At 30.4% G+C, this 23,595-nt stretch overlaps 1 protein-coding gene across 2 annotated transcripts in view; it reads left to right on the top strand.

Annotated features, from left to right (window-relative positions):
• The window catches only part of Mct1 (Monocarboxylate transporter 1), a 28,179-nt gene extending 5,276 nt beyond the window's left edge, over positions 1-22,903 (top strand). The window contains exons 1-7 of one of the 2 annotated variants that reach the window (XM_085193854.1): positions 3,860-4,020; positions 7,828-8,280; positions 19,428-19,547; positions 20,076-20,300; positions 20,391-21,173; positions 21,458-21,658; positions 21,929-22,903. In XM_085193854.1, coding sequence (XP_085049980.1) covers positions 8,133-8,280; positions 19,428-19,547; positions 20,076-20,300; positions 20,391-21,173; positions 21,458-21,658; positions 21,929-22,074 — 1,623 coding nt within the window. In that variant the 5' untranslated portion in view covers positions 3,860-4,020; positions 7,828-8,132 and the 3' untranslated portion in view covers positions 22,075-22,903. Of the gene's footprint in view, positions 1-3,859; positions 4,021-7,827; positions 8,281-19,427; positions 19,548-20,075; positions 20,301-20,390; positions 21,174-21,457; positions 21,659-21,928 lie in introns of those variants that run through there. The other variant, XM_085193862.1, reaches the window with a different exon arrangement.
• The last annotated feature ends 692 nt before the right edge of the window (positions 22,904-23,595 follow it).

Here is a 23,595-nt window from a genome sequence, read left to right as displayed (position 1 = left end):
ATTGTCCTCGTTGGTTCGCCACATATACACTGCAAACACGAATTATCCTATAAAATGAACCTTGTCCGCATTTCCTCGCCGGTCGACCTCCTAACGATTATAACTTATAAGCGATAAAAACGAACATTTGAAAGGACGCAATTACCTACTTCGAAATTAGCTTTACAGATTAAAAACTTCCAATAATTAAGGAACTTTTATAAAGTACCTTTTTAAATCTCGTTTCGGTTCTCATTTTAAATCATAATCGTTAAATGAATATATTATAAAAGTTTTTTTTTTGTTTTACAATAAATGAAATCCGAAGACACATAAATATTGTCTTTTAACAGAAATTCGTAAAAAGCATTAATTGATGACAGTTGATCATGGAATGGGACATTCTCTGACAATAAATGCTATGATTGTGAGTTCGATTCTCACTCGAGGGAATGAATTAATTTCATTTGGTAGCTTTTATAAGTGGACCATTGAATGCAGCCACTCTACTATAATAAGTATATAAAATCTTTCTATATATCTATCCATCGCATTTGTTATAAACTTTTAATGGGCTGAACCTTATATATCGAAACAGAATCTTACATTTATTATATAAATTTTAATATTTAAAAGAAACTATTAATTAAATTTGATAACCATGCAACCCATTAACTAGTTTAAGTAATAGATATGAATGTATACAATGATGTCGGTCAACAGCATTCGTATTTACTCGTATATTTTGTAGTGCACAGCTCAAGTACAACTCGGTCACGTCGAGATATGTAGATGCGTGATAAACTTCATACTATGTAGATGATAAACAAAATGTTGAAAGTAACGTATGCCACACTTATTTACATTTACAACTTACACAATATATAAAATATTACTATAATTTAAAGGTAAAATGTCTTTATTTGTATTGGAAAATTTTAAAATTACGTTTATTTTACTGCATTATGCATTACCAGCAGTTGGTGAGGAGACTTGTATCGTAGAGTCGAGAGTTGTTTAATATTAAACTATATGTGTTTTTTAATTAAATATACATTGCATAGGTATTATATTTTACCACTAAATATAAATGATTGAAATACAATTTACCATATATATTTTATTCAGGTCGAAAGTATAAAAAAGGAAACGAATGACATACATGTTCTTATTTATAAATGTGCAAGAGTCAAGACTATAAATTCAAAAGATTATTTCCCAAAACACAAAGCATTACGAATTTGATTCAACTTACACTTTAAACACGTCACACATAAACAATATGGAAATTTTATTATTGTATGTCACCTTATAACCTTAACTATCTGGGTTTCGAATACTATAATATTTATAGGGGAAAAAACCATGTTGTGACAACATAATTTGGCTCGTAGAGAAATAGAAATTTATATTCCAAAGCTTCTGAAATAGATAGTTATATACCAAAGTGGCCAGTCGTGCTGCAGAGGCACAAAGTATGGCTAAAATCCCACTGATTATGTGTTCGATTCCCACTCGAGAAGATGAAATATTTATTTAAAATTATATATTCATCTTCGCTCTGGTTTCGAGGCAAAGTGCGGCGTTGATTTCCGCCATTCAACACGCAACGCCTCCAGAATTCGGTGGAAAGTGGGAAACGAAGTGTCTTAACACTAAATTCCCTCTGCACCATGTACGATAAAATATCATTTGTAAAATATTTTGTGCTATATAAAATAAAGAACATGTAAATGAATTACAACTTTTGCGTTTTTAAATAAAAATTAATAAATAATAAACAAAATAAAAGAAATAATTGCAAATAAGTCAATCGTTTAATCCACATATAAACCATTTCAAAGCTAAAAGTTTACTTATGTATTTTTTTTGCTATACAATAAATAATAAAATTATACCAAGGCGTATCTGTACAAGTGTACACATGCTTCTTATTTCAGTTGACATCGGGCAAACATTAATTCGACACTTTAGTTAATATTTAATAAGTAAAACACAATTTTCACTTGGCAGTTATTCAGATATTATGAGCTAAGCATATCAAATTTAATATAAACAAAACGTTTGCGGCTTTATGAATATCTTAATATATACAAAATGACCAGAGTATGAGGCTGTCGTGGTTCGGTGGCACCAAGGTATGGTTGTTAACGCGACGGTAGTAGGTTCGATTCCCAATGGGGGGGAATAAAATATTGAATATTTTAATTTCCTCGTTCTGGTAACGAGGCCACCACTTCGTGGACTTAGCAATGTAATATGAATAATTGTGACCTTTCGCGGCCTTAAAGTTAACAAAGTAAATCATACTAACTAATTATAAATTCATACTTACTTTTAGAATTTACTGAATTGAAAACAGCTAATTTAAATTAGATTTTGCTTTAATTTAATTTCACTAGGCGGAAATTCTTATTCAGTGAAAATCTATTTAGACGAAATGGGCAAAAATACAAAATTTACCAGGCTGGCGGCCTGGGCCCAAGGTGCTGAGTGGTGAAGTTCAACGCCGCGCTTACTAGGGCCAAGAAATGATTCCTCCCATGAATGGGAATCCATCATACACCCGGCAGATTCACAGTCGCTCCGCTACGATGGGCTATTAAAAAAAATTTAAAATATTTTTTTTAATAGCCCATCCCATTTTTTAATAGCTCATTTATTAGTATTTTAAAAACATATTTATATAATTGTGAAAATATTTATAATATTTAATAGTCTGTCTTTGTACGTGCAAATGACATATAACAGTAAAACTGCTGACTTTATAATTTTCAGTGCTGCTATGCCTTAAATTAATTTTAATGAATACGTTGTTTACTTTTACGATTTGCTTATAATAGTGTATTTATGTTGTTTTGTTTTGTTTTGTTTTGTTTGTAATAGTGAATCAATAATTAATTAGAGCATTAAACATTAAATAGGCGGTCCACCCTATGTATTGTTAATATGTTATATTATTTGTGTTATCATATAATTTTCCAATAATTTTAAGTATTTAATGGCCGTGTATTTGTTTCGTAGAGGATGAAATAACATCACTGTTTGCTCTCACAACATTTCATTTAAAAAAAAAGAGAAAGTCAAAATATGAATGTTTAGCTGTTTTCAGAAATAAGTAATTAGGATTTTTTAATTGTTATGGATATAAGATTAAAAGATGAAGGTATTATGTAATTATACTGATTATACTTTTAATTTGTGTTAACAAGTATCAATTACTAATTAATAATTAGAACTAATTACTGCAAAGTAACAAGACCTACATTTAAGCCTCTGTATTACGCCTATTCTCTTTTTAGGGTTCCGTACCTTTTAAGGAAAAAAGGAAAACTAATAGTATACTTCCGGTTGACCTAGAATTATGAAATTTGGCAACAAGCATCTACAGGTAGTACTTGTTCAGAAAAAAATCAATGAAAACTATACATTTGTGGTTAAATCCTAAAAAATAATAACCTAAAAAGATGAGCAAAATTTGATATTAAAATCGCTAGTTCCAGTGAAGTATCAGATGAAAGGGATCTGGCTAAGCTAAGTTAGAATTTCAGAAAAGCTTTTTATATGGAACCCTTTATGGGCGAGCCCGACTCGTGCTTGTCCCATGTTTTTTTTTATTTTAACTAAAAAATTAATATAAGTGAACAAATTTAAGCAGATATAAAGTTCAATATTTGCACACGCAATTCAACACTCAATCTATCAGTATTTCCGTTTAAACATTCTTTTAACCGATTTCTGTAAGAAAAGGAGGTTATCAATTCGACTGTATTTTATATTTGTATATTTGTATAGCGAGAACAATGGCATTAAACGCAGTTATTGGAAATCTGGAAACATTTCGCGAGATATCTTTAAATGCGATACTTACCTCGGTTATCTGCTATTTTTGTTGTCACTTGTCAGTGAGAGGGCGGCAGCGTGCGAGAGTGAACGCCCGAACGGTTATAATAGTGTACTCAATTATTAGTTTGCATTGTCGTGATTTTGAACTGCGAAACAAGTATTTGAAATTCATCACAAGGAATTTATTTTTAATAGGTACGTTTTTTATGTAAACTCTAATCAATTTAATTGGTGAAAAAATATCGCGCCATCAAAATTATTTTTGGCGCCTGAATTACTTTACAGTACAATTCGCGGTTTTTACGATCAAATTCAAAATTTATGCAAAATCATAAGATAATTTCTTTGTTTATTTGCTGGTTTATTAAGTTACTAATACCCAAGACAGTACTTCTATATTTCTTGCAGTAAATTCGAATGGGGTTTTGATTAACACGAGTTGGTACTCTTTTAAAATATATTTAGCATCAGTATTTTTTTATTCAATAGCTCATATTCTCATAATTTCCTAAATCTGTAATTTCCTGTAATCAAGAGACGATACATAATGGCTATTGTTTAAACATGTTCAGTGATTGCAATTACACTTTGATTCGCAATGTTGACAGTCGACACGCGCTGAGTCACTGCCCCGATGTTGGCCGCTGAGCTCTGAGTAGAACTAAACGATTCAGTACTTGGATGCTGATGCCGGACCGCGTCTCGTCGCAACAATCATTTTAGAAGCACGTGGAGACTCTTTTAACTAGCTATCACGAGCTCCCGCCGGTCTAAAACTAATAAATTGTGATAATCGGGCCCATTCGTTTCTTCCTACGGTCTACTTTAAGAAGTTGGCAAATAAAATTAAATTCAGAAATGAGTAAAGACTTGGTTTTTATTTGCAACACAAAATAATAGGAATTTTATAATTATAAACCGTCGTAAATATACCATCGTATTAAATATGTATGATCAACATAAATAAGGAAAAAAACAAAAATTACAGTCAATTATTCGATTAATCTTTATTTACATATACGTGTATACTTCGCCTGGCCATAAATACAGTTACAATTAAAAATAAACAAAATATTAGTTTAAATTTAGAATCTGTCATTTCTATACGATTGTTCATTGTGAATTCTTATTTTCGCGCCAATTTATTGTAAAATATTTTATAACATTAAGTTCGAGTTAAATGAATAGCTATGATTGCATTATATAACGTAGTTATGGCGCCAAATGCAATTTTAAACCTTATTCAAATTATTATATTTTTCAGTTCGTTAAAACAAATCTAGTGCAACTTCACTACTCAAAACGGAATGTCTTTAAAATCAGCAACAGGCAAAACGTCGTGTTAAAGATTCAATGAGAAAAAAGTTATTGATAAAACATTGATTTTATTTAGCAAAGTAAAATATAAAATGGAAGAACAAATTATAAATGATAATTTGTAGACGGTACCCATAGGATTATCCGAGCTCTCATTAACCGTCTATTCAAATAAGATATTGAAGAGGTTCATTGAAAATACAAAATTGCTTAGTTAATAATACATTAACTGATAAATAAGTAAAGTAGGTAGGTATTTAACATCTTAATCTAAATACATGTAAAATAAAAATACAAGTAGCTTTGTAAAATGAGTACAATTACAATGTTGATATATTCCCCATATCGTTCCATAACTTTCGAGTTAAAGGACTTATAAGAACTGTTTGTTTTTTATACTCAAGTATAAAAAACAAACATTAATTAGTTACTGCATCATACGAAAATGATATGCATATTTTAATCTATATACATATATATAAAAGGGCTTGTCCTCACTGACTGAGGTAAGACGCACGCACAGCCGTAACCGCTGATGTTAGAAACGTGGAATTTGGACAGATGTTTACTTTCGTAATCTGGACATCCACTAAGAAGGGATTTTAAATCAGCACCAATTTTTATAAAATTTGAAATTTAGATTTTCAAAAGTATTTAATTGAACAAGTATTTCAACGTTTTCTGGAATTCTCCCCCTAAGGGTGCCAATAAGGGGTTGAAAGTTTGTATGGAAAAAAAAACTTTAAATCGCCACCGATTTTGTTAAAATTTGAAATTTAGACTCTTAAAAATATTTCATTGAACACATGTTTCGTGGTTTATGTTAATTCATCCCCTAGGGGTGCAAATAAGGGGTTGAAACTTTGTATGGAAAAATCTTTAAATAACCACAGATTTTTATAAAATTTGAAATTTAGACTCTTAAGACTATTTCAATGATCACATGTTTCATGGCTTATTAGAATTCATCCTTAAAAGTGTAAATAAGCATGCGAAGCTGCGCGCGCCCGCCAGTATTCTATATTCAAATAAACTATTGTAATGGAAGTCTTAAAATTTTTTGGTGAACTAGAAACGAAACACGATAAACCTTTAAACAAACTAATTATAGGTACTTCAAATAGTTAACTATTTATTAATAAAATTCACGTGTCTTCCCGCATAAACAGAGGGAATCTAGTGTTAAGACAGTCCGTTCCTTACTTTCAGTCCCATTCTCAAGAGGTTGTGTGTTGAATAGCGGCAATTGTCTTGGAATATTTTTCATATATAAATGACCCCAACAAAGGCTTTTATAATTTATCTTCCTTGTACAAACAGTGACCTAGCGTTAAAAATTTATATCATGTATAGGTGACCTAAAGAGGTTGGCATGAAAAGGATGAGTCCGAAGAGCTGAAGATCAAGTGTGGTTGAACAAAACACAATGAACAATCGTATAAAAATAACAGATTCCAAATTCAAAAGTAACATTTTGTTTATTTTTAATTACAACATTATTTATGGCCAATCCTTCAACGGGGACGCACAGAGTACTCGTATGATAACGTGATGTAATTTTCTAGAGCGCAGATTCATTAGTGATCATGAACATCGACCTCTTATCGAATAATAATAAACATTGATAATAACGGTCACTTTATGTCTTACGTAAATTCGCTATTTTATTATTGGCGCATGCAAAAAATGTTATCTTGTTATTTCATGGTGATAATGTAATTTGTAACCCTAAATAAAGAACTAATTATGAAGTAATTTGTTTTAGTAACGAGTAACACAGAAATATTGTTATTCTAAATAAATAATTGTGATAAGGTATATGGTAGCTGATAAAACTCTATTGAATACGGCTGTTAAAAGATGAATTGTTAATTCTTTAAGTTTAACATACGAGTTTACCTATATGATATATGTATGTATATATATCTTCGAAAATTTTATTATGGCTTTTAGTGTGGGAGACGGTTACATTTTTCAATCATTAATCCAAACGTTTTGGAGCATTTCAGTGCTCCGGGAATAATAAACATTGAGTTATATTTAAATATAATATCATATGACCGATAAATTGATAAAATAAGAACGATAGTTAAAATATTAAGTTAAAAATCCAATCTAGCTTTATTATTACATATCGAGTATAGAATTGCATAAGTAATTCCCAAGGAACGCTTGATACAAATATCTTATTGTTACATAAGAGGAGGTCAACTAAACAGGTTGTTAGTAGATTACCTAGTAAAATAAACTACAAACACAGTAACTGTTGTTGTTTGTTATGATGATTATGATAATTTTATATCGATATAAAATTAAGGGAATTTTCAGCATTAGTATCAATATAATGAGCTTGTTTAAGCATTTGTTTTGAAAACTTAAGAAAGAATAAATATTCTATTAATTTATTTATACTAAATTTATTTTATATACAAATAATATTTTTAGGCCTAAAAAAAAAATAAATAATTTAAAGAAATAGATAAATATCTTTTCAACATAAATATATGCTGAAAATTCCCTATACTCATAATACTTTAAATTGGTTTTGCCCACACAATTATTGACTAAAAAAAACATTAATTATATGGGAAAGTACAGTATTACAGTAATAATTGAATTATTATGAAATAATAAATTAAAAAAAAAAGTGTTTTAAATATATCATTGTTTTTTCCTTTGTTCCAGATACCAAGCCAAAAATGTTCTTCCAAAACTATCTACAGCTCAGAAATCTGGAGGTTACATTGAACCGCAGATAGACATAACTGTCAAGATCTATAACAATAGATCATGCTTTAATCATTAAACTTATGAGCCTACCTTTTGCAACGTTGCTTCCTCTTTCCAATAAAAACATTAAGTGCCTCTATTTAAATACCAAATATAGAAAACAAAAGTGAATTGAAATCTATCATATCAAAATACAAATATAGCACACTGCCTTAAAGTACCTAAAAATAAGTGCCAAGTAATAATAGTTTTGCATCAATATGTCGCATGGTGCTGTGAAGAGCGCGAAGAATGGGACCTCGCAGGCAGTCGAGACGTCGAGAGAGGGCTCCGAGAGCCTGCCACCCCCGCCAGACGGCGGATGGGGTTGGATGGTGGTTTTCGCATCCTTTATGATTCACATAGTCAGTGAGTACTTTAGCTATTCTTTGCTTAAGCATTGTTCGCATCTACGCGGTTGTGCGCCTTACTTAGAGTCTAAGTAATTTTGATGGTACTTATAAACAAGTGCTTTAATATAATTTAAATTAATCCGTTTTTATTATTATAATTTAAATTAGTCCGTCCGTTTTTATTTTTTAAAATAATTTCCGTTTTTTTATTCCATCTAAGCCACTTTTCCTTTATCATTGATATTAAATATATTCTAAAAAGGCTTTGTTATTCACTTCCACGTGCAACACCACTTATTATGAACTAGACGCTGTTGTATGTATTAATAAGGATAAAGAGACTATTATATCGGAATATTTTTACTCTTGAAGTTATCAACAAATTGCGCTAATACTGGCAAGTATGTATGTGTTAAATTAAAATATATTCCACAAATTTGCATATAATTTTAAAGAATTTCTCCTCCCCTAATATAACAATAACAATTAGTCATGTTTAATTTACGTTATTTTTATCACGTTTTGTATAAATTTTACATAAAATTAGTCTTTACCCCCTATTCAAATCTTGTCTATAAAAATATTTATAATATATAACTAATATCACAAATATGCATATATCACAAATATTTGCATTAATAACAGTGTCACAAATATATGCATTGCATTTGCATTAAATGTATAAATTAGCAAAGTAAACAAAGTAAGTAGATAAACAAAATGATTTAACATATGTGACTCAAAAGTCATGAAAATGTTGACAGGCAGAGTAAATATAGGCATATTATGAATACAATGATAACACTTACCACCCATATCTTTGTGACAGATTCATTTCATATATCATCAAGTTACTGTTTATCACGTTTACATATTTTATATAGTACATATCCTTTTAAGATATATATGACAATTTAAATGATAGGACACTAGTGCTCAGTCACTTCCTTTTCTCCCATAGTCTAAAGAGTGATGGGACCACGATACGATAAAGCATCGAGAATAGAGATCGAGGCAGATTAGAACAGGAGCCAGATAAGAGCCGTCAGACTTACAATCATTATTAAGATAAGGTCTAGCAGAGTAAATTTCGCTATGAAAGAATATAAAAAAGTCGTGTCTAATCTACTACTAAACATTCAATATTTAATAATAAAATATGTTATTTTCAACTTGGATACAATTATGCATTACGTTATAAATACATAGTTTACATTTAACATGCAGACATAAAACAAAAGACATGCTTCTTTCATAAGTGAATAGTGAACCAGATTAAAATAAACAGTTTTTTTTCTCTAGCCTACATCATCCCATTGTTGGGCAAAGGCCTCTCTCCACTTCTTCCATTCCGATCTATTTAGCGCTATTGAGCACCAGTCAGGCCTATAATGGTCCAGCTCGTCCCGCCAACTCCGCTTTGGTCTGCCAATATTGAAAACAAAAGCTCTATTGCAATTAATTCTGTATACCTACAGTATGTAGTAAATTCTAAGAATCGCCTCTTATATAATTTATTAGTAATAACAGAACTATTAACTAAGATTCCGTAATAAATAAACATGAAGAAATAAATACAAACTTGTAATGTATCAACATATATGTTTTCTATATAGTATGAGGATAGCAGTAAGCAATGACTGGCAATCTACTCATATATTGCTGGCTTCCGACGAGGTCAGCACCTTTGTATTAATCGGTGATATAAACGTCAAACAAAGAGACGCCCCCGAAACTTTAAATGCTCATGACCATCAAGGTCTTTGTTGTCTTAATAATGTGTTTAGTTCTTTACTCTTTACATTCCACGCTAATTACCTTACACATTCCTCGGATACAGAAGCAATATAGTTATTTAAAATGTTATTGTTTAATTGAACTGCTTACATGCTACTTGTAGAAATGTACATGGACGAAATATTTATACGCATTCTTAAAATATTTAATAATTGTACTTGACAATGGAGTTTAATTTGTATAAAAATATTGTTATTCTTGGTACATACCACAATGAAATAAAAGTAAAGTTACTTTATACTTTACTTCTTTGCCTTTGTCTCGAAAATAACATACTTTCACCTTATATATATTTTTTTTAAAATAGGTTTGTTCTAAATACGATATGTAAATACATTCAGACAATGTCATAAACAATAGTCCGCTAAACGGTAACGGAGATTAGTATCATTTTCAAAAAATTCTTCTTTCACCATAACAAACTATAGCAAATATTTCACCATAAATATAGTTCACCGATGGGGAAATTATATACTTAATATCTTCATAGCATTCAATAATGTTACCTCATTATTTTTACTGTCAACGTTCAACGCGTTCCTTGCTAACAGCGACATACGAGTATATAAAGTGCCACCTAGAAAAGGTCTGCCTAATGAGATGTAAACCCATTTAATATTATATAACTTATGATAAACACTATAAATGTTCTTATTATATTTTTTATTAAGACTTACATTATCGTTTTTAGAGTTTTAAATTGATTCATGATCGTGAATAGTTAGTATAATAAACGGAGCTGTAAAAATTATTGAAATTAACATATTAAGCAATTTTCATGTTTGTTCTTTACAATTAAACCAGATAATTATACACGATAAAAATTCGTAAAAAGTGGTTTTCAAATAGTGTTTCTAAGTAATCACAAAACGAATAAAATTCCAATATTTAACAAATAACCAATTTACCATAGTACTACCTATTACATAATATATATACGAATTTACGAATAAATATTCGATTACCGAGTATTGCCCTAAATATAATCATAAATAAAAATAAATAATGCTATATCAATTAACATATTAGATTAACTCCCAATATTAATATTTATTGATATTTATATCTTTGAGAAAAACAGTATTTAGTTTAAAATTTTCCGTGTTGATTCTGCAATGCGGTTGTGTCTCGCCGCAATAAAGGCACGCTGCGACTACCGTAGATAAACAAAATAGTACAACGCAATAAAAGCAACTTAACGATTGATTGTATATGTATACTACTGCTATACTATACTATATATCTTGTATACTACTGCTATACTATACTATATATCTTGTATAGTTACTAAGCTGCTGTCTACCGTATAAACATTATCGACATTGTATTGTATGTAAATTAATTATTTACTTTTTACGCCGCTCTTGACTTTAAATGCGTCAATTCACCTTGTATGAGTTTTTAATCAGACGCTTACGTTTATCAACAATGTAGTAGGACGAGAACGATTTAACAATAATTAGAATGAATGTACATATCTTCTTTTTTCTTTCCTATATATGTTACTAGCGGCCCGCCCGCGGCTTCGCCTGCGTGAACTACGTTATTATTAATTTCTGTCTCTATGAGTACCTACGTCCTATAAGTGACGTCCATGCAAAATTTGAGACTCCTAGCATTTATAGTAACGAAGATTCATACAAGCTTTCAACCTCAAAAATAACCACTTAGAAGTCGAATATTGCAAATTCCCGTCTTAGCGAGCACCTACGTCCTAAGTAACTCCTATGCAAAATTTGAGATTCCTAGCACATGTCGTTTTTGAGATTTCGTGATGAGTGAGTGACCTTTCGATTTTATATAATTATATAGATTAGTTAATTTAAATAAACATATTAATTTAACAGTATATTGCAATCATTTTTAATCTCTAATTTGATGTATAATAAAGAAAACCATGTTTTTATTTCTGTTTAGACATTCGAAGTCAATAAAAATGCAGGTAAAGTATAACTAATCGACAGACTTATTAAATCTAATTAAGTATATAATATATAAAGGAAAATTTTTGCAATAACGATTATAGCAATGATCCATCAAATAACCTTGCCGCAAGTTGTGGAACAAGTCGCTTATTTTTAAACACGCATTTTATTATGTGTGATACATTCGTTTTTATTTTATAAGATAACTTTCCTACATTAAAGAATATAAACATATTTCATGCAAATAATATTGGTTATTTAATTAATTATTTTTTAATTGTACTGATTCTCAGTCTTATAGAAATATTACATTTAATAATATTCTAAGTGCTTTTAAAGATAAGCGCCTAAGTAATAAATACATCAAACGATTGTATATTATTATTGTTTAGGCCTCGTTATCTTCTCGTCGTCTCGTCCTCGCGTCTCCTTCGTTCATTGTGACATTGTAGCTAGATATTAGTAATTGGCCTATTTAAAATTCTAAAATAAGTTACTAAATTTAAAAATTGTAATATATTTTTTAAATTTAAAAGAAATACTTAACCTTATTATATTTACACACTGTCCAGATTTAAAAATAAACATAATTTTAACGTCCACATTTAGAGAATTAGATAAAAAAATGTTAGCCTTTTGTATTATTCTGTGTACCAGGAAAAAAATCTTTAATATTCATATAAATATTATCTAGAAGCAGACTGACAGATTTAAATGATGCATTATCGACTGCGACGTAGACCTAATTTATTTATTTGTAAAGTGATGTCTCTGCTATTAATAAAGACTTATTTTTACTTTCATCTGTCGTCAGTATTGTAGTCGCTTCATCATCAGAGAACGCGTGATGAGTCGCACTTGTCAAATAATTCTTTAATAAAGTGTCACTTTGTATTGATTAATATAATCGATATATTTTTACTTAAATTAAATATTTTGCTGCAAATCGTTTAATGGTAACGTAACTCATTATCATAGATAGATATTTTACATACGGGTATAGTTTGGCATGAAAACATTATAAACAAAAACGACGGAAAGTGAAGAACGGAATGTCTTAGGTGCCCTCTGCCTAGCCTGTTATAGCCGGGATACAGCGTGAGGCTGTTTTTTTTAAACATTAACAAAATTACAATTCCTTTTCAGTAATCAAGTGATTGCAGCTAGAAAGACTAATATCCTTATAATTTTAAGTGTCTAATGTAGTGTTCGTGAATGTAAGGTAATGGCCACTTAATTCGATTAAGGCATAACAAGATCTAGATTATACCACTCGTCCTATCTTACCTGAACTACATCATGAGATGTAAACTGCCAGAAGCGTTAACAAAACGCATAGACAACTACGAAAATACAACCGAAAAGTAATAAATGATATAGATTGATAGATAGGAACTAAAGTAAAGAAAACTATTAGTCGAAACTTCTAATGTATTTATATATAATTAATGGATAACATGAACCTTAAGAAAAGAGTTCATAATAGATGACAACAAAACTAAAATATGCAAATATTTATACGATTTGTTTAAAAAGTTTATTCTTATAGCAAAGAATGTTGATATTTCACATAGTTTCACATACACATGTGCACCATTCCTGATTATTTAACGTTTTGAAAATAACCGGGTCAAAGCGGTCGCATCCCACTAGGATAACGCGATAAAGTTTTCACGATATTGAATAATGTAATTAAAACTTCTGGAATCTTCTATATTAAATCTTCTGAAATAAATTGGATAGTTTCTTAATACTTAGAGTATCCCTTTTACGTGACTTACATTTTGTATAATACACACAATAACAGTTGCTAAATTACCGCTGGGCCAGTAGTCTTTTATATTTTATTTAGACAAAATAATCAAATAATATATATTTGATGCTATATATATATTTGTTTGAAATTATTTAAAATACAATGTTTTTATAAGAATTTTTAATGTTTTTAGAAGCTTTATCTGTAAGTGACATTAAGTGCATTTAAATTATACTTAGACTTTCACATGAAACATGTGAAGCACACCAAAGCGAGCTGAAGCCGCCATATATCTACTCCTAATGAAGCCTGGAATAAATTAAAGCTGACCCGGAATACATTGTACATCTAGCTGCCATCGTGACTGGCGTGCGTTCATTTGTCTTCATACAAATTAATATAAACTTATTATTTATCCATATCGTTTAATATTATTAAGCTGGATTGTTTGTTTGGTTTATCGTACTAATCTCAGGAACTACTGGTTCAAATTGATTTTTTTGTGTACCCGTTTATCAAGGAAGGTCGTGGTATATCACGTGTTAACGATTATTTTTATGTTACCCACTGTTTTCGTAGTCATACACAACCCTTAGTTAATTTCATTCAAAAACGCGAATAAAGGTTAGTTTATAATAAAATTTGTGGTTGATTTTTATTTATCTTGACAAAATGAAAATCAACCTTATTGAATTAAATAATAACAACTAAACTTACTTTATTAAAACATTGAATTTTACCGTAAAAGTAATGACTAATAATATCAAAATGAAAACAAAATGTAAGAGCGATTTATCAACAAGCGCTAAATTAAATTGATTCGTAATACGTAATATAAGAGCATGCAGTTAACCGACCAATGAACCAATGAACCAATCACAAGTTCGTAATGTCCTGTTCGCATGTCCGTCCATACACTAATTTTGATTCAACGAATTCTGTAGGAGTTGTTTGTACTGTTTTTTACATTTCTTTTTCTAATCACGAGTGTTGTTAGTGCTCTATCAAGGTAGTCACGACCACGTTATATATTTATCGTTTATTTATTACATTTTTATATGTTTTTCTTAAATAAACTTTCCATGGAAAGTAACTATAAAACTTTTCATGGAAAATAAATATAAAAATTTATGTCTATTTAATAAATTTTTGTTTTTGTCACTCTCATATATTTTTTTCGCTAGTCGCTAGTAATCACTGTTAACTAATAACCGGAAGTCTTATTTTAAATTCTTACGGTGATTCATCAATTGCCTTATATTATAGCAAAGGACACACGAGTATCAAGACTACATCGCGCATAACTACAATCATCAAATTTTGAAATTTGATTCTTACATAGAATCATCATGATTATTCGAAATAGATGTTAGTTTTGTCACATTTTCATTTATTTAACATTTAAAATTGTAAAATTGTTATAATTTAATTCATTAAATATAATTTTGTTAAATGTTTCCAATTTCAGTCTAAACTATTCAGCGTTTTACCTACTTTCTTCAGAATATTAGTAATAATTCGTACTTGGCTTATATTTACCGCCACGTGACTAATGTGTTTATTTTAAAACCTGCAGTAGGTCAATGTTATAGTTCGCGTATAGATTGCTCTTGAGCATATTATCTATATTTAATTGAGCGTATTATCTATATATTGAGAAAATATATTTATGTAGCAAAAAAATTGCTAGTGCTTAGTAATTAAATGCTATATCATTTTTTTTCAACTTCATTTCGTTGAATTCCGCGACTCTACATGCAATGTCTCAAAAAATTGGCGGATATTGAGGAATGAAAGAGGAATCTTAATACTATGTAAATACTAGGTTCCCTCTGCCTACCCTACGAAATACAGCGGTGATTTTAAAATAATAATAAACACAGTAAACATACTTTCAATTATGAAAGTATTGATTGAATCTTTGATTAATTACTTGGTTTATCTATTAAGATAAGCCAAGTAATTAGCAAGAGATTAGTGGTTTATTGTATTGACCTATTGGTTCAGTTTCCGGGGTCAATTCTCATTCTAACAAACACGTATGCAAAAAATATGGCTGAAGTTGCATTCTTTATTGAATTAATACTCGTATTTTTTTTCTTGTTTTACTTTTCGCAAAACCTAGTATTAAAACACTCCGTTCTCCGCTTTTCGTTTTGTTACTTGAAACTTCTGTATTCATTTTTAGTTCCCAAGAAGACAACTAGACATAAGGAAATGTTTATTACCTTATACTTTATAAAAAAAATCGGGTGTGTCAAGTCGTTCGCCTTATCACAAGTTACCTAAAGTTAAAATAACTTTAGGTTATCAGTGTATTTGTGACATATCACATATCTTATTGAGAAATGTTTTGCTCTTCGTGATGAAAGCGATCGATCAATATATTTTTATCAGTCAACTGAATATTGATTGATTTTATCAAGATGTGATAATCACTATGCGGGATCGAGCTACCGAAATAAAAAGACTTAATATATCACGTTGTATAAGTACTTATATTCTATTTTTATATTAGATAATTCGTAGTTTTAGATAAATTCTCTAAAGATTAAAACCTTGAGAAATATACTTTATTATATTATATAGTGCACAACCTTAATTATTATAAAAATATCAAAGACTAATATTTTTTATTTTAATACATTTATATTTTAAACGTTTATTTTAGGTAACGGTATTGGCTTGATTCAACAAGGGGCGTTTCAAATCTCAGTATGGCTATAAAGCGAACGATAAGAGTTGCTTGTTATTGAATTTGTTGTAGTGGTCTGCTTTTGACAAATTAAATGAAAGATATAATTCGATTTTGTCTTCACAGTATATAAAATTGTAATAATAACGTTATATTCAATACATATTTTATTTCCTCGAGTAGTATATCTTTTATATAAACTATATAAAGACGAAAATAAGAATAAGAAATTGAACCAATAAAACAATAATTAAAATGGAAGGAAATTAAATACTCAATTGTCGTAAAGTATAAGAAAAGAAAGAATCTATTGACCTACATTCGTCGTCTCTTGACATTTTATTAATCATTATTAATGTACATAGGTATATGAATGTAATTAAAATTATTATAAGTCTCCTGTATCAAGGCTAATGACAAATACAAATGGTTATTTCTAATAAACGTAGCATGTTAACCTATATACTTTAGTTTATTTTTATCTAGTGGCCCACTCGCGGCTTTGCCCGCGTACCACCTATAATACTTTTATAACGATGCATTTGCTAATAAATTGGTTATTGGATTTATACATTTAGTCATGAACAACTTATGTTCATAATTCTGCGAAAGTGCAAGCACTGCGGTTGCATGAGAGATTATAAGAGTTTATAAGAGAGAGAGAGAGATATTATAGAGAGATTATAAGAGACAAAACAAAACAAAAAAAATAGATAAGACCAGTAGATTTTTAGCGTTGAAACAAAGAAACAAACCTTTACGCTTTATTTTATTAGTATAGATCATAATATTTCATTATAATACCAATCTGGCTGTAATTTACAATTGAAGTAGTCAAAGGATATTTTTTCATAAAAACATTGTTCTATTAGACTAAAAACCTTTCGTCCACTTCACTCGTTGTTAATATAAGCATTTCAAATATGACACGTGTGAGTTTATCCAATATCAGCTTTCCTCGCAACACGAGTGCTCGTGACGTTTATTTTACATCGCATTTCTCATTGCCATAGTATAAACAAACAAATAGATTAGAAACGCCAGTTTAGAGTCGCTAATTAAATATCTTATCTATTATTAAATAATCTCATCTATTATTAATATGCCATCGTGGGACGGCGTCTGACTGTTAACACAACGGTTGTGGGTTCGATCCCCACTAGGGGCAGTGAATTTATTTAAAAAAATCCTCCTATGGTAGACAAAACGCGGCGTTAAATTCCGTCGCTTAACAAGCAATATCTTGAAAATTAGACTGAAAAAGGTGTGCGAAATTTCTTAAGGCTTCTCTAATTTGCAATTTCAAATTCAATAGTTATTGAATTGCCTTGTTCTTTTTAGATTTACTATCAATTAGTAAGTATTTGTTTTACGTCTGTGTGTACATTGTACATACTATACAGTTGAATATTTCTAAGTGTTTGTTGCAATAGTCTGATTCATATAGCAAATGTTATTGTAATTTGATAGCAACAGTCAATAATATAAACTAATAAGAATACAATATTACATAAATATAAATAAATGATAATTTATTATTATTGGGAAACTAAAAAAAAACTTGGAAAGCCATTAGGACATTTCCGTTCCACATTTTCCGCCAAATTCTGGAAGTGTCGCAGTAGCCAAATGTGCTATTCTAATATATAAGCTTATAAGCCATAATTAATGTAAAAATTTATTTTCAAATTCGTTTAACAAGTTTCGCAAACTTTAACATTTATAATATACGAGTTTATAATATTAATAGGATTATAACAAACTACGATGTAACCTAACTTACAATATTTCTTGCTGAGAAAAAAGTGGAATTAATGTATATAGGTATCCCTAGGGTCTCTTAACTTATCTAAAGTGTATATTGCGGGAAAAGTGTAAACATAAAAGTACTTACATCCTTATATATGCTGTATAACCGAGAGTTGCAGGCTTGCAGGCAATCTCATAACGTCACGTCCTGTCTTAAGTCTGGTGCACGTGCCTATCTTGTGAGCTACTCTTACGTGCATTATAATGTCTTTTATAAAATACCTTCTACTTACCTATAATCTTATAGATTTTCACTTTGAGATAAAATAAAAATACCATTGAACGTTTAAAAGTATAGAGTAGCACACAATTATATATATACATTTTATAATTCATGGAATAGCCGTTTTAAAGTAATAAATAAAAAATATTTGCCTTATAATAATAGTTATTTATTATTTAGAATAAAATTAATAAAAATATTTAAATACTTTTATTAATATTTAAATAAAAAAATATAACTTTGTATAATACGACCAAGATCTAGATCAAGTTCAAGTTATTTCCTTCCATTATAAGAATGTGGTAATTTTTATAATGGAAAGAAATAACATTTTTATATTATAATCTATATTGAATGAATAATACAAGACTATATTCAGTTGCCTGTTTCCTTTGTTCACGCTTCAATAGGAAGCCCTTTGAGGCGCTCTCGATCGAAAGAAATAGGCCGATCTATTGTTCATTAGCACGGCGTGTGTCGAGTGTCGACTGTCGCAGTGTCGCGATCGCAGTACACCATCGGCATGTGGTGTCTATCATGTTAACCTAGTTTAGGATGGACGGCGTCGGTCGCAGCTTCGAATGAATGGAATTGAATGTCACTTCGCTTATGAAATAATTTTTGCCCCACGTTCTCTATTTGCGTCATTCGATTGTCTGAATATTGAAGCAAGAGTATATCAATTGGTTGAGATTTTAGATGATGCGTTTTTATTTATCAATGAAATTTTAATTTATGTTAAATGTGTTGTTGTTAATCTTTCGAAGATTCGAATATTTCATTACACAAATTGTAACTTAAATATATTGGTTTTCTTAGCATAAATGTATAAAATGTGAGAACTAGTTTTTATATATTAGACTACCTTGGCATAATTATATTTTCTTGACTCGATATTCGGTGTATTGCAGTTCAATGAATGAATGACCTTTAAAGTAATAAGCATCGCTTGTTCCAGCTGATGGTATGACCTATTCGTTCGGCGTGTTCTACGCAGAGTTCCTGACCTACTTCAACGAGGGCAAAGGCAAGACTGCGTGGATTGTGTCCATTCTTGTTGGAGTCACGTTGAGTTCAGGTATTTAATTATAGTATAAGAGATAGTTTACATATAGAGTTTGATTTAATCTCAAACATGTTTAAGAAAACAGAATAAGGTTTATTAAATGTGTTTTTTTTTTTTAATTTTAACTATTTATGTTTTAAACTTAATTAACGTTCTAAGATGAAATTAAAGTAAGCTACGATTCTTGCTATGAGAATCTACTTAACGAAGTGTTACTTATAAAGCTTTCCATAAAATATAAGGGCCAGCATAATCTCAGTTGAACTCATGAATAGCTTATAAACAGTCGTAGAGCCGTAGAACAAACGCGTTTGTTCCGTACTCTTCCCGCCTTTCCTTAAGTAAAATAATTAAAATTTATTATATAGTTTTCAATATATGTTCATGTTATATTTATATTTAGTTTAATACAAAAAATATATACGTAATAATACGTAAAATTAAATTATTCCTATTTCTTATGTCTGTCGTTTTAGTAAAAACAAAGTACCAAATTCAATCGTTATATAAAATTATAATTGCATAAATTGTCTCTTACAGGTCCAATATCAAGCTCATTCGTGAACCGTTGGGGATGTCGCGCAGTGACGGTGGCAGGCGCGCTACTTTCCGCCACGTGCGTAGTCCTCTCAGCCTTCGCGAACAACGTGACTACCCTCATCTTCACAGTGGGCGTCGGCGCTGGTATGGGGTTCGGTCTCATCTACCTTCCGGCGATCGTCAGCGTCACCGTGTGGTTTGAACGCTATCGGAGCCTTGCTACAGGTTTGTTCTATCTCAGATAACACGTGATATGATATACTCGTATATGAAACAGGATATGTATATTAATTGTAAACCTCTTTCCTTGTTTAGGTATAGCAGTATGTGGGTCTGGTCTTGGCACATTTCTGTTTGCACCGATCACGTCAGCTTTGATATCAAACTATGGATGGCGAGGTGCAATGGCCCTTATAGGAGCTTTTATTCTAAACTGTATTCCGCTAGGGCTTATGTTCAGGCCCGTACCCGAAAGACCCAGGATGCCGGCCACTGAGCCAATGTTACCCAAGCAAAGCAAATCTCCGCTCAAAAGATCACAAAGTTCAGAGCAGGTTGCACGAGCGAATGGTAAATATGACGATGATGTAGCAAGACTAACCCTGTCTCAGCCCGCATTAAACAAACCACACGAACAAAAGAATCATTCTCATTCACGTCATGGCAGTGGTATTATGCAGAGACCAGATGTCCTATATCAAGGAAGCATGACTAGTTTATCAAAGTTTAGAGCCGCGTCACCTGATAGAGTACAAATTACTATAAAAAAAGAAGAACGCGAACAGAGATGTGGATGGTTACCGTGTTCGGAGGAGTCGAAGGCTGCCTTATCAGAAATGCTTGACGTTTCTCTTCTAGTCGATCCTGTATTCATTCTATTTGCACTATCAAACTTTCTAACTAGTATAGGGTTTTATATACCGTATGTGTATACGGTGCCTATGAGCGAAAAGTTAGGCATAGAGAATCCAGCTTACTTGATATCTATAATTGGTGCGTCAAATCTTATTGGGAGAATAATCCTGGGATACATTAGCGATAAGCCCTGGGTCAATCGTTTATTAGCGTACAATATATGCTTGACTATTGCAGGAATTAGTAAGTATTAGAATTGATTTTCTCGATATTTACAGCATTTATAATTTCAATATTTGTAATATTTTTAATGTTTTCATTTCTTCGCTCTGCTGTCGAGGTAAAGCGCGGCAATAGGAAAATCCCTGAATTTTGGGGAAAGAAGGGAGCGGAGTATCTTAACACACTCATAACTCTGTTTGCCTACCCTGCTACATGTGGGATATAGCTTGAAGCTGATATAATTTCAATAGTTATTCTTTATAATAAAAAATAAACAATAAACTTATGTATTTTTATTTTAACAGGTACAGCATTGGCAATGGCCTGCTGGGAATTTTGGGGACTCGCAATGTATGCGACAGCTTTTGGTTTTAACATCGGTGCTTACGTCGGTCTAACTTCAGTGGTACTGGTGGACCTGTTGGGTATAGAAAAATTAACCAATGCATTTGGTCTACTTTTACTGTTTCAAGGAATTGCATCTCTTATAGGACCCCCTTTTGCAGGTATTATTTATATTGGCTTTATGTAATCTCAATCACGTTCTCCATTGAATAATATCCTCACATGACCAGTCATGTGTGACATGACTACTGTATTTATCATGTGATATGAACTTATGATAATGATTATAATATTTGTAAAAGCATTAATGAAAATCATCAGAATGATATATTTATGACAGTTGTATTAGAGCTTTGTTTATTTATTAATATTATAATTAAACAATTTTCACTTCGTCCTTCCTTTGTATAATCAATATTTTATTATTTTAGGTTGGCTATATGACTCGTTGCAATCTTACGCGCCGGGTTTCTACGTGGCAGGCGGTACGATATCTTTGAGTGGTCTGATTCTCTTCTTCATTCCAATGCTGGAGAGGAGAAAATACAACAGAGAGACGATGCTAGAGCAGATTTAGCAGGAACCATTCAGAGGGGCGCGACGCGATTACCCAGTGATCGTACTTAACAGCCCCTCTACCCCCTCCTCCACGACGTCCACTGAGGACACCTACAGCAACAGGGTATATACTAATAATATAGTCGAGGAATACATTAATGATAGTTACCATGCAGATAATAATGAATATAATTATGTACATAATGATAGAATAGATTAATAGCGAAACTCTAGCTCATTCCAAAGATGTGAAAAGTGCGTGTGATAATTTTGATTAAGTGTAAAAAAAATGAACGAAACAAACAGAAACGCGCTGTGTTAGCTTAGAAATATAAAGAACTTCAACAAATTCTTACACTAAAAGTGCTATGTTTAATAATTGTAATCCGCATAGATAAATAACCATTGTTCATATTATATTAAGATAAATAATTTACAATATAAATATATTATAACTGTAAGAAAGCTTTATTGATTTATTGAATACTCTAGGAGTACATATAAATGATGTAAACACATTGCCCTTAATAAAAACATGTCTTCAGAATATATAATAATGTTATTGATATGTCATAAATATTAATAAGAATCGTGTTCCTTATATTGGAATGTCTTCACTTTACAGTATAATTATAGTTGTCTACAGAACTGTATACTATGTATAAAGCTATTTTACACTTGTATATACAATATGAATAAGTAAATAGTTAACTGTAAATATTTGCATTAAAGGCCTTATTGTGGACCAAAAGGTTGGTAATAAAATTTTCTGAATTTGATCGTCAACTACCATTGAAGATTTTGTTGTAATATTACATAAATACAATAAATAAAATTATTTTCACTAATTTGCCTTCCATTGATTTAACTTTATCTGCTTAGTTAATAAAGATATGAAGTGTGACATTCAAAGTTTGTTTAATTATCAGAGTTTAAATAATCGTAACTATGTTTGAATTGTAAATTCCTCCCATGAGTATTTAATTATTCATGTCAATTGACATCAGTTTTCTATATTACGAATCGGCATGTAGCATACATATTTATACAAAAATATTTAAAATCTCTTTAAATGACGTCACAAAGACACTAAATAAAACTTGAAAAACAATGCAATAAAATTCGTATCGTAACTAACTTGATGCCTTAATTACAATCAGTACTAACATAATATACGCAGGTGGAATTCAAATCTTAGAGTATTTTAAATGTTAATTTCATCCGATAGCTCTCAGGGCGAGGTGGTAGCCATTACTCGCTGTATACATTGTACCGCACTAGACTGATGTACGAATAGAAACAATATTTTTGTATAAATCAACGCAACTCTTCGTATCACTTTATAACTAAATTGTGTAATTATGTTGATATTGCAAATAAATGAATGTTATTTAAAGTTAACTATTAAAGTTAACACAAAAACAGGTTTTACTACCCTACCCTTTTACTACGATACAATCTATCTATAAATTAGTTAAAATTCATAATATATTTATCAATATGAAAAGAGGAAGATTTCTACACACTTAAAACATGATAT

This window comes from Heliconius melpomene, chromosome 1, assembly GCF_056956725.1.
Source record: "Heliconius melpomene rosina isolate 202511_hmr_F chromosome 1, ASM5695672v1, whole genome shotgun sequence".
Taxonomy (NCBI): domain Eukaryota; kingdom Metazoa; phylum Arthropoda; class Insecta; order Lepidoptera; family Nymphalidae; genus Heliconius; species Heliconius melpomene.
The sequence above is the reverse complement of the archived record's forward strand: the minus strand, read 5'-3'. Positions and strand labels throughout refer to the sequence as shown.